This window comes from Pseudopodoces humilis, chromosome 10, assembly GCF_049639895.1.
Source record: "Pseudopodoces humilis isolate 2021_Gansu_Grassland_sample_001 chromosome 10, ASM4963989v1, whole genome shotgun sequence".
Lineage (NCBI taxonomy): Eukaryota > Metazoa > Chordata > Aves > Passeriformes > Paridae > Pseudopodoces > Pseudopodoces humilis.
This window is the reverse complement of record NC_142209.1, coordinates 26,179,924-26,196,158: the sequence shown is the minus strand read 5'-3', so window position 1 is coordinate 26,196,158 and position 16,235 is coordinate 26,179,924. Positions and strand designations below refer to the sequence as shown.

General features: G+C 43.6%; 2 protein-coding genes across 4 annotated transcripts in view; one reads left to right on the top strand and one right to left on the bottom strand.

Annotated features, from left to right (window-relative positions):
• The window catches only part of CC2D1B (coiled-coil and C2 domain containing 1B), a 28,095-nt gene extending 26,876 nt beyond the window's left edge, over nucleotides 1-1,219 (top strand). For both annotated transcript variants that reach the window (XM_005521158.3, XM_014250752.2), the window contains exon 25: nucleotides 74-1,219. The gene's annotated coding sequence lies outside the window, so the exon portion shown is untranslated. The remainder of the gene's footprint in view (nucleotides 1-73) is intronic.
• ZFYVE9 (zinc finger FYVE-type containing 9) overlaps nucleotides 1,153-16,235 on the bottom strand; it is a 57,892-nt gene continuing 42,809 nt past the window's right edge. For both annotated transcript variants that reach the window (XM_005521156.3, XM_014250751.2), the window contains exons 11-19: nucleotides 14,989-15,213; nucleotides 12,615-12,697; nucleotides 11,780-11,884; nucleotides 8,799-8,949; nucleotides 7,586-7,666; nucleotides 6,042-6,204; nucleotides 5,124-5,229; nucleotides 4,113-4,289; nucleotides 1,153-3,591 (exon numbers count right to left, since the gene is read on the bottom strand). In XM_005521156.3, the coding sequence (XP_005521213.1) occupies nucleotides 3,430-3,591; nucleotides 4,113-4,289; nucleotides 5,124-5,229; nucleotides 6,042-6,204; nucleotides 7,586-7,666; nucleotides 8,799-8,949; nucleotides 11,780-11,884; nucleotides 12,615-12,697; nucleotides 14,989-15,213 (1,253 nt within the window). In that variant the 3' untranslated portion in view covers nucleotides 1,153-3,429. The remainder of the gene's footprint in view (nucleotides 3,592-4,112; nucleotides 4,290-5,123; nucleotides 5,230-6,041; nucleotides 6,205-7,585; nucleotides 7,667-8,798; nucleotides 8,950-11,779; nucleotides 11,885-12,614; nucleotides 12,698-14,988; nucleotides 15,214-16,235) is intronic.

Sequence of the window (16,235 nt, the reverse complement as noted above, 5' to 3'; positions counted from 1 at the left end):
CCTTGAACTGTGAACATCTGTTCTGTGTAGCAACAAGGAATTCTGACGGATTCATTTGTGTTGTTTTCCCCAGATCCATGGGAATGTTGGAAGTCGTGGGCTGAGCGAAGGCAGGAAGATGCTGCTAAGCTGCAAGCACCAAAGATGTTAAATGAATGCACTACTGAACCTAATGTCTATTTTGATAACAGCCATAGTGTTTATTAATAACTCCAAGGCAAACAGGAGGCTCTGGGAATGCGCTGCTGCAGGGCTTGGGACCGGTCTACCCAAAATAGACAGAATTGCCTTAATGTGGGACTACTGATGTAGCACCAGGACGAATGTTACATTAACTATGCAGAGTGCTGTGAGAAGGGTTTAGCCCCTTAAAAATTCCCTGAGGCAGTGCCAGAGCTTTTTGGTTAAGTCACAGGTAAGACCTTTATCAGAATTCCTATTCCCAAGTGTCTGAGCAGCCGGCATGGTTCAGTGAACAGTCTGCTACTGCTTTTTCTGTCCTCTCCTATCCAGGCCTGTTTGGGTTGGGATCTTTTTTTTTGTTTCCTAAACCAGAGAGCTCTCAGCCACCAGTTCAGGGGTGCCAGTCCCTCCTCTGTGCACGCCCTTGGCACGTGAGGTTCCAAGGGCTGTCCCTTTCAGAAGGAAAGGCCCCAGGGCTCCTCAGCAGGTTGGTGTTCACAGACCTCTGTTTTTGTTCTGGCTCCCAGTTGTGTGCTGTGCTTGCTGCACTGCTTGTCCAGCACAGAAGGGTACTGTGCCTTCATCCTTTATGGTGTTGGGGTTTTAATTTTAAAAAGAAAGAAAAAAGTACACTAGACTCTGCTGCTTCCCAAATGTTCCTTGTATTTTTACAAAAATAGGCTTTTACAATTCTTCCAGGTGATGGGGAAAATAGTCCCTACTTTGTCCTTTAAGTAAACTGGATCATGACTTATTTTCAGGAATGCTTTTTGATCAGCAGCATACTGAACAAGAAAGGGTACTAAATCTGTTTGTGTTTTTAAATCTCTGTGAGCTAACAGAAACCAGGGATCTCCAAGGGGAGGATGTGCCTGTGCCAGGGATGGGCAAGTTGGGAGACAGAACAGAGTCCAGACAGGTCAGGCAGCTCTGCCTCTGTCTTCCTGAGCAGATGAAGACAATACAGTGTTTAGTTTTTAATTTCAATAAATTTAATATACAAAACTACATGTTGAAAATAAAAATATAATATGCAGTTTTTTGCAGTGTTAACTAACTGAATTTTAAAAGTACAGTTTTTTTCTAAACAAGTACTCATTTCTTAACAACATGGTAATTAAGGTCATTTCAAAGGCTATGGTTAAAGCAGACATGTCAGTCACCAGTTGATAGTGTTTTGCACAAACAGAATCCAAACCAAAAAGACTTCTGGGGCAAACGAAGAGAAGATAAACATTTTTCACCTCTTTTACTGCATTATTAAGCATAACAATGCAACTAAAGTAACTGGAAAGCTGCTGCTGTGGCAAAGCTGGAGTGCAGGCTCTAGGAGGAAGATTATTACAGAGTTTCTGGAATGCTCTTCCAGCTGTGGAACTGTGCCTACATCGTGTTGTGCTGAGCTGTGTCCCAGCGTGTGCAGAACCAGGGTGCAGACGGGCATCAAGTGGCCTCAGTCCAGCTGGGCTGCACAGGCACCTTGGCAGGAGCAGGGGGTGGGTCACAGCTCCTGCTTTGGCCAGCAGGAACCACTCAATGAGGTGCATTAATCACTTACCCTCTCCCAAATGCCAGAGAGAAGGCTTCACTTGCATCCGACACCCTTTAAAGTGTGGTAGTGTGCTCCCTCTTGCTGGCCAGCTTTTGTTTGTGGAGTTGGCCCCAGTTCCCTGGCCTGTCTTCAAGGGTTGGGTGGTGCCAGCTGTGATTTGGAACATTGGATTTGTCATACTTAGTTTTTTGAAAAGCAGCAGCCATTTATTCCCGAGTGCACTCTGTGCAGGCGCTAGGCTGCTTTTCTATAAAATATATCACCAGAGCCTCAGTTTCACAGGGGCCTGTGGCCCTTCCCTTTCTCTTTGCAAGGCCACTGGTGTTACTCTGTCACAGCACAGCCCAACCAGGCCCCACTGCTGCCCCCAGAAGGGATGGCAGTAGGGAATGTCTGACACCACAAACATCCACCATAAATTAGCACCTGTCTTCCCAAATTAATTAGCTCTAGACAGGAGGAGAAACCTTCACCCCTCTTCCTGGGAGGGACTCAAAAGAGCTGCTTTGCATGACTGGCTAAACAAACCAAACCCCTTCTCCTGCTTACAGCTCTTGCCACTGGTTAGCAGCTTTCCATGGAGACAGTAAGAACATGGAACCACATTTCCTCTGGCTGATGCTCAATTCCAGCTTCTTAATGCCCTGGCAGACACGAGCAGCTGCTTTCCTTACCAAAGCCCTCTTAGGTGAGATCAAGAGCACTGGGCCGAGTGCACGTGTTCAGAACTGACCACAAAGCCTTTTTCAGCAGAACATGCAGGAACAGCCACTCTACACTGGTATCACAGGTAAGCTTGGACATGGGGCTGCAATAAGAAGTGCAAGCTGGCTTGGGTTACATGACACTGGCATTACACTACAGCGAACAGCAGGGAGGGGACAGAGATGCCCTGGGTGGGACTTGCCTCTAAAAAGCAGGACCTACTGGGGACAAGGAACAAGATGGGACTGCACTTTAGGGCTGATCTTTCCTCTGCTTCAGACAGATTTGTAAACAAAGTACAGAATAGCAGAGTTGTTGTAGGAGATCACAGAAACCTGCCCCAGTGACGGACTTTTGTGATAAATACAGGAGAAGGAAACTAGCCTATTACACACACACAACTGCACTTCAGTAACTTTCAGAGAGATGCCTGTCCTGCTCCTCTGGACGCACAGACAAACAAGGTTATGGCTAGGGAATCTTTCCCTATCTTTCAAGGGCTTCTCCAAACGTATTTCAACCAATAATCTGGTCAAAATAATGTAAACGTTGTTTCTTAATGTCTACAGAAAAAACACAGATGGCATTAGGATGAGGTCAGAATGGAGGTCTTGATTGTTTCTTACATGTCCATCTACAGACAGTACAAGGTTGGAATTTCACTTTTTATTTACGCCCCAGTGATCTTTGCACCCTTTTGAGCATTGAGAGTACATGACTGTAAGTCTTTAAACATGAGCATTTTTCTAAACAGTAACAGAAGTGGATTAGCTGCAAGGATAGCATAGCCATGTTGTAGTATAGAAGCTGCCCTGATCCTCTGGTTGTTGACAATGCATAGAAGATTCAGAATTATGGAACAACTGTCCCACCCCCCCTCCCCCCCTTCCCCAATAGTGTTAACAAAAGCTTAATTTTCCAGTTTTAAAGTGCAAATGATTCAGATACAACTGCTGCTGGAACAGGTCTGAACAGAAAATGAAGTCCTCTTATGAGATGTTTTCCAGAATATAAAAGATGAGCTCCATTATGACTGGCCCCTCACTCAATTGACAGGCCCCTCCATGAATCACTGGCACTAAGGCACTGTCCAGGTCATTCATGTATTGAGAGGGCAGTGGCTGTCCATTGCTCCCAGCTTGATAACCAACCTAAAAAATACAAAGAGTGGGTTTTAAGAACAGGACACCAGGCTATGAGTCAGGGGGCAGGAAGGGAGGAGGAGCTGTGGCATCTTCCAGGAAGTCAGGAACTCAAACTGGACCAAGCAGGCACTAAAGCAGCTTTTCCACTTGTCTTTGTGCTTCCTTGTGGTCCCAGTGGCTGCCTGAGCAAAAGGAGCCTCTTTTTTCTCCTCTTTTCTCAAAGCAGCTCCTTGGGATGAGCAGGACTCTCACACAGCAGTAATTACTGGCAAAAAGGCCAATTAAGAATCTTCTCTGAGCACGGAGCAGGTGCTGCTCATGCCATATGGGGGTCAAGCCTGTGTTAATTCAGGCTGGGCACTGGCTCCAACAAATGTCCCAAAATACCAAACAACAGCAGCAGCATCTGATTAGCATCTGATACTGGTACTTCTTCAGCATTCTCCTGGTTAAAGTGGTGTATTCCTTTTCTGGGAAATGAACAAGAAAACAACCCCCCAGTTAAACCCAGCCTACTGAAGACTTACTTGATCAGAATCCAGTGTAACACGCAGACCCAGCTTAGTCATTCCATCTTCTTTCAGCAGTTTCAGATGAGGACACAGAGCCAGACAGAAAGCTTTTGCCACATTTTCGGTCAGTCTGCTGTGATCAGCTGGGTCACTCAAACCATTGTGTTGCTCATCATTTTCCAGAAAAAACACCTGAAGGGAACATAAGACATGACACTTGGCGTCTCTAGAAAATTTGGTTGACAAGTCACCTTAGGGAGGAAAAAATAAAAAAATTTCAGAAGAAAGATTTGAATTTAAATTATCCTCTGAAACCTCAGATCTGGTCAAAAGCCTTGCTATGGAAATTCACTATGTATGACACATGGTTTTAATAACATCTGTTCAAAAACAGGTTTTTAAGTTCAGAAAAATTACACTTAATGTAAGCCCAAAGATCTCTTCTATTTTCTCTTCTATTTTTGTCACTGAATTTGTTTCTGTTGAGCCCAAGTGACCCGGGGAAAAAGGGCACACAGGGGCTGAGCTGCAGAATAAGGAACTTGGTTCCTCCTCAGCAGGCAAACTGAAACACTTACAGAAATATTTTGACATCAGCATTTGTCTGCTGGCACAGTCACAGGCAACATCAGCCATGCAAGCAGTTTCTGAGTGATTTATGCCACAGCACTATAACATGCAACATTTTAGAGAAAGTGGCTCAAAATAACATTTCATTAAAAAACAATTTATATTAAGATTTGTCTCCATGTAGAAAGGCAGCTTTTAACACAAAGACAAATGAAGCCAACTGTTCTTGTATGTAACACAGCGAGTGTTGTTGTAGTCCCCCCATGCTGAACAACCCTGATGTGAGCAGCAGTGGCCGGAGCAGCACATGCAGTGGGAGGATGTTTTGTCCCGCAGGATGCCACCCTGCAGCTCCCTGTGAAAGGCACCACAGGAAAGGCTGGTGGGGAAGCATGTGCTGCTTTCTTGTGGTGAATGGGGGAGCAGCTGGCCCCCGTGCCGGGCTGATGGACCCACCTCTGTCCACCGGATGACCTTCCCGTTGGCCTTGTACTCGGAGCCGTGGAATATCTTCACGCTGGTTATAGATTCCATGGGCTTGCCATCAATAGGGCTCACAACGCTGCAAAAGGGAAGGAGGAGAGTGAACTGTGACTCAGCACAAGGCCTGAGCTGGACAGAGCCCTCTGTAGAAGAGAATGACCTTGGAATTAGAGGGCAGTTCCTGAAAGGGGTCACACGCACAATGCAGGTGCAGGAAGGACCTTCCTGAAGATTCTCAACAAAGCTTTGCAGCACAGCTGAGATCCTGTAAGGTTCTGACAGAGTAATGAGGTATTTCATACAGGTTGGACTTCTATTCATTCCTAAACTCAATGTAGGCCATCAATACCTGAAACACAACTTACACAAGCCAGGACTTGATTGCAGACCCTAAGATTGATCTGGAGAGCCCAAAACTACAGAAATATCCTTTCTAGGTGCTGATTCCTGAAATATGGAATCCATCACTTTACTGTCATAAATACTTCAGCTGCCAAATCCACCTTTCTTTTGGCTTAACTTTAAGTGTCTAAAGATACTGTCGATGTTCAGCAATTTTGTTTCCAACTCTACTTAATGCAAACTAAGCACCAGCAGAGCAAAGTGACCACAGTGTGCAGGGTTCAGCACTGAGAGCTGGAGACAGATTACTGGTTTCAAATAACTGGATATTGGCAATGCCAAAAAAATCCACAGCATTGCCAATTTTCTAAATGGATGCCCCAAAGCTCTGGTATCTCAATTCCATTTCCATTACAATTAATTACATCTTATCACTCAAAATAGAAGTGCAGACTTTTAATTCCTATTGATTTGAAGACTCACGGGCCTTAGAAAATCAATTAAAATTTTTAACAGGCACCAATGTCAAGTGACTGCTCCTCTACTTACCCCTTATGAAAGTTTTTATCATCTTCTACCCATTGAATGTGAACGTGTTCCTGAGGGTCTTCAGCATCTACTTTGCCACAGGTGATGGTGAAGTCTTTCATCTCTCTCAAGGCCTGTCTCAAAGAGTCCATGTTCTCAGCAGTTATCTGGACCATCACTCCATCTAGGGAACCAAGAAGTCCTTATAAACCAAGATAAGCCATGCCAAACAGAGCCTATGTAGAAAAAAAATAAACATCCTCCCTCTGTTTGCAGACATTAAATGTTCATTTTAAGCATCATGGGCAGCAGTGCTTCATAAACCCATTTCTGAACACTCACATCCCTAAAACGCAAACTTGCTGAGTGCTGATGAGGGAAAACACAACAGTAAGAGAAGGGCAGCTCCCAGGTGAAGTCAGCCGTAGCAAAGTCCCCGTGAGTTTGCCTCACAACCTGACAGCTGCCCTAGGCCACCCTCAGAAACCCCAGGTGACACCACTCCATTCAGCCATCTCTGTTGGCTCTGGAAGCAGCACTCCAGCAGTGACAGTGGTTCAGAAGTCAGTGCTTTCCTGACAGTGGCAAAAGATACAGAATTTGGATTCACAGAATTAAGGTTGAAAAGACCTCCAAGATCATCCAGTCCAGCCATTAACCCAGCACCACTTTGGGTCAAGCCTGAGTTACGGCTAAAATAACAGAAGTGAAACACTTCTCCACATAGAGCTGGAGTCCCCCTGTGCCTCTGTCTTACCCTCAGCACCAGCTAGACACAGGAAAGGGCACAGTGACCTGCATGCTCTGGTGGCATGGGCTGCCTGTCAGCCCAGGGACCCAGCCATGGCCACACACTGAGAGCTGCGAGCCTGGAGCTGGTGCAGCAGGAGGAGCTCCTGCTCACCCTCGGGGCTCTGCCAACTGACTGCTCATGTGGGCACCTGGCATCCCTCACCAGCGAGGGCAGGAGCACTGCTACAGCTCTCCTGCCTGCATTGTCACAGCTGCAGGGACCTGACTGCACAGTTGTGCAGCTCAGCTAGCAGGCACTAACAGCTTTCAGCTGGACCACCCCAGCGCCAGCTCTTTCTGTGATACAACAAACCAGATCTGAGAGGGACCAGCTCAGTGATCTCAACCTGTCATGTTCTCATCTGCCCACATACAAGCACATAAACAATGCACATTCACACCCTTGCACACTGCAGAGCTATTTGGTAACAGAGGAATTTTAGCAGGGCTTCTGCTGCTGTTTGATGGATTATACATTCTGCATTTCTTAGGCTCACAATTTCCTCATTCAACCCAAACCAGTGAATTGATCACAGGCTCCCAAGCCAAGTATTTAGTATCTTACCCTCATTTTCTTGTGACCCTGTTTTGCAGCATCTGCACAAATTCCTCCTTGTTAAAGGGAACAGGGTGGTTTTTGCTAAGTAGGATAAAGCTGAAGCAGCAGCAAGACTCCAAAGCCCAAGGCATATGAGCAGAGAGAGCCCTGCTAGCGGCAGAGCTGAGCTGGGCAAAGAGAGCAGTGTGTTTTAAGCAAGCAGTTCAGTTCTTACCTTCCACAATACTGGATTTGGCAAGGTAGCCTGAAGAGGATTTTAAAGCTCCACTGAACACAAAGAAACTGGCACCAGTCACTGCAACAACAACAACAACAGGAGAGATTTTAGTGAGGCTTTTGTCAAAGCGATGCCTTACCCAAGATCAGGTATGACAGCTCTATCAGCCAGAGAAGTGATCACCCTGAATCAGGACAAATGCTGCTTGGAATTCTGGTGCCTGTATTGCACATCATAAGCTTGGATATGCAAAGGCAAAGCACCCAGTTATTTTCTAAACTGGACAACCATTTTTGTCTAAATTAATGAATGCTTGTACTTTATCACTCTCCCTCTCCATGCCGTAGACACCTCTGAGTTTCAGAATGACTAATTTTGGGTAACCAAGCGCACAATTAACTTCTAAATGTTTCCACACAGCTGGTAGATTGTGAGTGAGCTGTTTATGGATCACTCTGTAACACCAACCCACCAGCAAGGCCACAGCTCAAAGCCACCTGCCTTAAAGTGAAATTATCTTCAATGACTACTAAGCATTATGAAATTCCTGCTAGAATTCTCTCTTCTTGTCCCATAGGAGCAGTTAACAGAAGTCAGACAAGACCATCAGTCCCGAGTGACATTCCATGCCAGTACACTTGCTGGAGTGACCAGTGATACTGGGCAAAACATCCAAATCAGCCTCTGTCTTGTTCTCATTTAGAGATTGTATAAATGTCTTTGCCAGAAATGTCCCCAAATCCACAACATTTAAATTCTCAGCACACAGCTGCTGCAGCCTTTCAGCACACTGTAACAAAAATATACCCTGGAAATTAATGGTCTAATTAAGGTGAAAATGAGAAGTTTTTTGAAGATGAATTATTAAAACGCTGCTGTGGTTGGTTACTCTTGTATAACTTTCTGTCCTTCTGAATCTAGTCTTCCTTTCACATAGTGTAGGTCAAGCACAACCAACCACAGCCTCACCTACACATCCAATAATGCCAAAGCCAGATCTCATTACTAATGGAGAGGTGTTGCCTAAGTCAATTCCAGCACAAAGCTGCCCAGTCAGGGACGCCAGCAGTCAGACTGATTTTCTCTAACAAAAACTGGGTGAAACCCAGCCAAATGCAGCTGTAGCCAATTCACAAAGCCCCACAAAGCTGGGGCAGCAACACAGGGGCCAAGCAGCCGTGCAGAGCAGCAGAGGCAGGGCTCCCCTTACCTTTCCTGGGCTGGTTGTGGATGCTGATGGCCTGTGTCTGGTAGTTGCCATCATCGTTCTGCACACACACCAGATGCGAGTCTGCCTTCTCGTTGAAACACGCTCCCCCTGCCAGCACATGCTCGTTGGATTTGTTCATGGCTTTCATCATCTGCAAACACAAAGCTTTAGCATTTCCACCCAGTTCATCAAGCACCTCCATAAATAGGTGGTTCTTGGAGCAGTATAACCAGAAGCTTCTCAAGTTCTCATATTCCATGTCAGGTTTTAGCACTCAGAACCATAAACTGCTTTTGAGAAGAGGGTTCAGGTCTTTTACTGCCTGGATGCTTTAAAGTGCCACCTTTTGTGCGATTAAGGTAAGTGGTATAAGGGATAGCTGAGCTACAGAAGTTGCAAAAGGTGTTATCTCTACCTGGCTTTAAAAATACATGGGGAAAAAAACCCATGAGAACAACCCTGGGAGGAAATACTTGGTTTGTTTACACAACTACAGTTGTTAATGACATAAATCAGAATTACCCCTCCACAGTTCAGTGCCACATGGGCTCTGAGACTGGGGCCATTTCATCCTGTTCTGCCACAACCAGACACCAAACCTTCAGTGGCTCTGTGCTTCACCTGCATGAACTGGTGAAACTGAGATCAAGGTTCCCAATTCGAAGACTTCTAAAAAAGATCCAAATCATGGACATCCAAAAAAATATTTTCTTTCTCTGCAAAGGAGGCCTCCAGAAAGCATCAAAAAAGGTTGGTGATAAATCTGCCCTTCAGTTCTGCTGACTATTATCTAACATACACCCAGTTACATGCCTTGACAAAATACCCTTGTAGGTTATATAGCTTCTTTTCTTTTCTCCACTCTTCCTCTTCGTGGAGGCTCAGGCTTGGTGATTTTTGATACAAAAGAAAACTGAGGGAGTCACCCAACTCTGGAATTTGTTTCAAACACGAAAATGACATGTTTGGTTAAAATAAAAAAAGTCAAATTAAACGACACAAATCCCCCCGCAGTGAAAACCCAGAAAAATACGGAATTATTTGACATCTCCTAACAGCACTCACACTCCCACCTCTGCTTCCTGGAGTTGATAAGCATGCAGGCTACACACAACACATTTGTCTCTCTCAGTCCAACAGAAAACCTTAATTACAGTGTCAGGAACATTAACTGATGCTCGCTGTTGACAAATGCAAGCACAGGTGTAATGTTTGGGGAGGAAACTTAATTAAGGTTTTACATCAGACTACAGTGTCTCAGTGTCTTTCATTATCCAGTTGATCATGTCATGCTCCAGAAACTGGATTTTAGCTCCAGAACAGCCACATTTGTGGAGCCCAGCAGTTGCCTTCAGCACAACGAGAAACTGCTGGATGTGGCAACTGTGCTTCCTTAGAAGGCAACTGATTAAGAAATTACAGTCACCTTTGCTGAGGGACTAAACAGGCAACTAGGGACCTCTAACCTTTAGAAAATTTAAATAATTTTGAAGACAAAAATATGTATTTAATAGCAAAACTATATATTTATTGTAATTTGTTAACCACAGGCTGAATTCTCCCCATTTAATACACGCATGAGATTTCAAGTTAGTTTTTCACTTTTTAGATAGTGAAAACATCTGAGTAAAGGTCCTTTCTAAATAAAAGGTCTTATTATTTAATTCATCTGGAGACTGGCTTAGTTGGTTAGAGGAAGGTGATGGTAACATCAGGGTGATGGGTCTGATCCCTGTATGGGCCATTAAGAGTTGGACTCGATGATCCTTGTGGGTCCCTTCCAACTCAGAATATTCTGTGAATTGCCGAATCTTAATTCAAAGTAAACTCATGAAAAAATTCCTATTAATACAACTTTTCAAATGAATCACAAGCTATGAACAATGTTAAATAAGTAACAATTTCTCCATTTAAAAAGTTGAATCCTTGCATCACACCAGGAAGAGAAGCCAAGCACAATGCAGAGGTTTTCCTACATCCCTGACACAGGAATTCTCTCCCAGTCCTGCTCAGTCCACATCTGGCACAAGTGGAGCTGACACCTTGCAAACACCAGGCACAGCTGACAGTGAACTGCATTGTCTGTGCCATTCCAGACTGAATTCATTCAAACCTCACTGACCTCTTCCAATCTGGCACAACTGCATCAAAAATTAAAACACCTTTTAACAGATCCTTTATCTTCATCAATTTCATCTTTTTCAAACTTCATAAAAGAACACTTTTTTTTCAATGAATTTTTTTTCCCTCTCACTCATTTTACTCAAATGCTTCCTGCAGGGAAATTCCCTCTTGAGATAAAGCTGCATTCTGCTCTGCTCTGCTCTTACAAGAACTTTTACAAATACCATTCTGCTCAGGAGGTTTGTTCTCACCTCCACTCTGACAGGTTTCAAACTACCAAGTTACCCCCCTCTCTTCAGACAGAACACGAAATCAATCCCCTTCTCCACTGTTCCCTTTCATTACTGTTAAAATACCTCCTCCCCCAGCTTTCTCTAGTTAGCAGCACTAACTCCTACAGATGCTGACTGATTTTCTCACACCAGAAAACAAGTATAAAATTTCAACGTTGAGGGAACTTTTATATAAAATAATCAGCAATCCAACAATACTACAAAATGCTTTGAGTGGGAACACACAACACAAATGAGAAAAGCTAATGGATGTTTTCTTCCTAGTTTACCTCGAGTGTAAAGTTTGTGAACTTGCTTGCTCAAATCAAACATATGACACTTTCTGTAAACAGTTCAAAAACCTGAAGAAAAAGAGTTTAAGAGTTTAATTAATACTTAATGGAACTGCATTCTTTCTGTGAAGTCAGCCTCATTAATTTCCAAAAGCTGTGTGCATCACACAACTACTATTTGCTTTTGAGGTATTTTTCCTTAGTGGTACTGAATAAAATAAAAATTCCTCTAGATCCCAGGTACTCCAATCACAAAGAAACTGTACACAAACATATGTATTATAAGCATTACCTCATTATATCTGTTGCTAGGTATTTTGATGCTGGTTTTTCTGACTTCCATATCAACCACTAAACCTTGGACCACAGGCAGTGTGTACTGGTAGTTTCTGAAGTCCTGATAATTAAAATAAGATTTCAAGTTAGCCATGATGATCATCATTAACACTGTAGGTTTCATAACTATCCTAGTGACTACCACTTAGCCCATTCAAATAATTGTAACCAGTGACTAGAAGGTAGGGAGGGACAGAGATACCACAGTGTGCAACCCATGTAATTGCAGTACACAAACAAAAAAAAGTCATTGTGGCTGTTAGTCATTTCACACATTTTTGTACATCAATATTAATGTTCTCCAACCTTGAATATCATCACTGTATGTAAGAAAATTTCCTGTCTTCTGTTACATTACTAGATAGAGTTACTTGTTTTTCTAGCAGTAAGATTAAGTCATACATCAAAGAGAATTTCATATATTGAAAATATCTGCAAAGTAGGAAGAGATAATAACGTCCCTTCAGTCGGAGTGTGGTGTAATCAGAGAGCTGTGACTGCACACTGTGATGACCCAGCACTTCTGAGGAAGCAATATGAGCAAACAATGCACTTATTTCAAGATCCAAACATCCTCCAGCAGCCAGGTTTGGGATTTGACTTGTTATAATTCACTGTGTTGTTGAAAGTTAACACCCACTCTCAGTACCAGCAGGGAAATTCACCCAAATCCCCGCTACTTCCTCTTGCACCTCCTGGACCTTCCAGCTACTGTGTGCACCTGGAGCCCCCATCTCCGCACACAGATCCACTCACACCAATGGAATGTACAAATTCCAGCACAGACTTACTGCAAGGAGGTTCATGATCGTGTGTCCAGTCTCTCCAAACAAAGGCTTACGGAATCTGACACTAAAAAGTGGGCATGGATAAACTGCAATAAAACAGAAAAGAACAGGTCAGATGGAAATTTACATACTCAGATTCTGCAAAACCAGACCTAAATATCATCTCCACAGCTGAATGTGGTAAGCAGCAGCTAAAGAAGGGACTGGGAAGACTGGAATTTAAAAAGCAAAAGGACAGAAGGGCTCAACATTATAACGACCTTACATGTGTCATAGCTGCTTGCCCACCATGCTAGAAACAAGGGTAATTATGTGGAAAGCTAACAGGTGCCACACTACAGACTTGAAATAAGTGACCTGGGCCCTGATGGCAAAGATGACCTTTCTCAGTTCTTTTTCATGCTACTTCTTGGAAATGGCTCCTATTTTTGTACAACCATCCTGCTGCTCTCCACTACAGCATCATCAGTCTTTCAATTCTGTGGCTGACACGTGACATTCAAGTGATAACCCAGATTATTTTATTTCCTGTTTTCATTATTTTATGAGAGTGTGGCAAACTCCCCAGGGGTATGTCAAAAACAATTTAAAGGTCATTTATGGTATGTCAGTGATGTAAAATATCTGCATTCCTTGGCTGACATCCATACCTGTAAAACATCTGTGATGCAATTCTGAGTGCAGGACATGGATCTGGCTGCATTATGTTATGTTGCAGCAGAAGCCATCACAATGCTTGGAACATGACTCATGCCCTGGTACATAATGCCAAGGTTTCCTAAACACATGTTAGAAGGAGGATTCTTAAGCTATCCTCAGGCAAACACTCAGCCTGATTTCCCCAAATGCCACACTCCCAGTTCTCAGTGTGGTCAGAAGGGACTGCAGAGCACTCAGCATCATGTGAATAACATGAGGATTTCCTGATTGAAATCAGCTCCAGCCTCTGGACACTGGCTTGAAAGTGCCACACACCACATGGCAACCAACCCCAGCATAGTGTCCTGAGGCACCAGCAAGGGCTGAACTTCCTGTGACTGCCACCCTGATTTTAAGCAGCAGCTCATCCCAGATGCACCAAATTCCCTGAGCCTGAGCTGTTGGGCTGATCTGCGAATGCTCAGCAGATGTTTTCTGCACACCCAAGCAACCCGAGGACATAAAAGCAGCACCTTCCAGGGAGAAACTGAAGCAGTGCCCTGAAGTCACAACTGGCACAGCTCAAGGGAGTATGCCTAAATCCAAACCACAGCTGTTGGAAAGATGCAAAGCCTGGTTTCCCAATATATCGGAGCAGGTACTTTTGTCATTATCAAAACACTTCTTTCTGTGCTCAGAAACAGATATCACATCCAAAATAAGAGCATTTTTGTTTGTTTTTCTAAATACTGATGGGAATAAATGCGCTACTTAAAAAAATGCCAACAGATACCCACAAAAACATACACACCTTTAACATGAATGTTTCTTTGGACAAGTTTAACCTTCAGTCATCATCCTTGGAAGGCAAATTTTGAGGATTTTATTTTTTTCCTCCAGCAACACACATATTTTGTGGAAAATTCCCAATGTTCTCAAAACTTTAAAAGGTAAAGCGACAAATCTCTGTACAGCATATTATAAAACTTATTCTGTTAAAATGTTCTGAAAAAGTTCTGGGAAAAATCAACAACAGACCATTTTCACAGTAAATTAGATTAATGAGACATGCCAATTAAAACTGCAGATGAGTAAGATACAATTTTTGGCCCGTCATGGTGGAAACTGCCAGTAATGCCTTTACTACAGCAATGGTAAATGTCTCTCGAAAATTATTTTATCTTAACTTTATGCTAATTTCATGCTAACTGATAAGATTTTGTTCAGATGAAACATTGTCTCCAGTCTTTTTATTATTAGTTGCAACAGAATTTTTGCAACAAACTGCCAAGCTTGTTGCCCGTGCACACATATTGTTGCTCTCTGGAAAATGACCAGGTTTTAAAAACCTAAAAGCAAATGGTCTTTCATTTCAGCATGAGCTGAATGGAAAATGGAAAGAGCTTAACATCTCAAAGGCTCTCCCTTGTGCTAACTACGGCAGCTAATCAGACTTGTTCTGCACATAACTCTCAGGTCTCTAAATAAATTTGGATACAAACATGCCCAGAGCTAGATTTGTCTCCACGAAAACCTCCCTGATGAGCCAGCAGAGCTGTAAAAAGGCTGTAGGTCCCATCACCACCTCAGTGCTGCACTGTGGGTCTGACACACAGCTCTTCCTTGCCTGTTTGAGCCTGGGTGGCTCTGACATAACAATCCATGGCTGGGGGTGTGCTCTGAAGCAGAATTCCTCCACTCCCCTGCAGAAGTTACTCCAGCAGTGCCTGCTACTCACGCCTGTATTCAGCTCCGAGTCTCAGCATCAGCCGAATGGGGAACACTTTGGCCCAGGGAGTCTCCCACTTCTGGATGAGGATGCCAAACAAGTATGGTGGGGTTGGGAGCACCAGGTCCTGCAGGGACTGATACGTCGCTGCAACATACAAGAACCCTCCGTGTTCTTTGCTTCCAAGGAAGCTCTGGCTGAAAAAGGAGTGTCCCAGGTTGCCAACAATGTTACCTATGGGGAAAAAAAAAAGTTCATTACTTCACTGGATTGAGAGCTGTATCAAGAATGTCTGGAGTTTTTCACAAGGGAAAAAAATCCACATTAAATTCACTTTGCTTCCTGGAGCATTAATGTGTATTAACCACACCTGAAACAATGACTGCTGCACACAGGTGCTCAGGTTACCTCCTGTGCAAAAGTTCCCCAACCTGGCCTTGGACACTTCCAGGGACGGAGCAGCCACAGCTGCTCTGGGAAACCTGTGCCAGGCCCTCACTGCCCTCTCAGGATATCACAGGAGAGTTCAGGCCAGTATTGCTGCTAAGCAATAAAAAACCTCACCCTGGCACTACAGACACACCCACACAAAGCCTTTTTTCAGTGCCTTACAGATATGAAAAGGATTTCTGCTGCAGAAGCTGCAGTTGTTTGAACTAAACTTTTGGATTCAGCTGCAGTTTAAAGAGGGGTGTGCACCTGGTCAGACAATTAATGTCCCCTGGTTTTCTTTACATTTAGGCAAACCACTGGGGTGACTGCTCAGACATGTATTGAAGATCTGGATCATTTCAAGAATTACACAAAAGACTGTTTATTTCATTAATACACTTAATGTAAAACGCAACTGAGAGAGACACAGGGGAGAAACATCACTAATTTTTATTCACATTTTCATTCTTTGATGCTTCTAATTTCCAAAAATGTTTACACTCAAATGGCTGAATGAATCTGAATGTTGATTAGGTTATTATAGCATCCAACACAGCATTTAACATCGAAGCAAAGAACCATGGTGGGATTCCTTTTATCAAATGACAACAACAGCATGCAAATAATGTACAGAACAGCTGATCACAATTCTCCATAGAGAGATGTGAATATTAATAGCGCTGATTTGCTCTCAAAGAAAAAGGCAATTTCAGAGAGCGTGGTGTGCTTGATCACACCACTCATGAGGAATTGCATGGGATTGAGGTACTCATGCAGACCTCCTGGGTTTCTGGAGCATTCCCAGGCTTTCCCACCTGCAGACA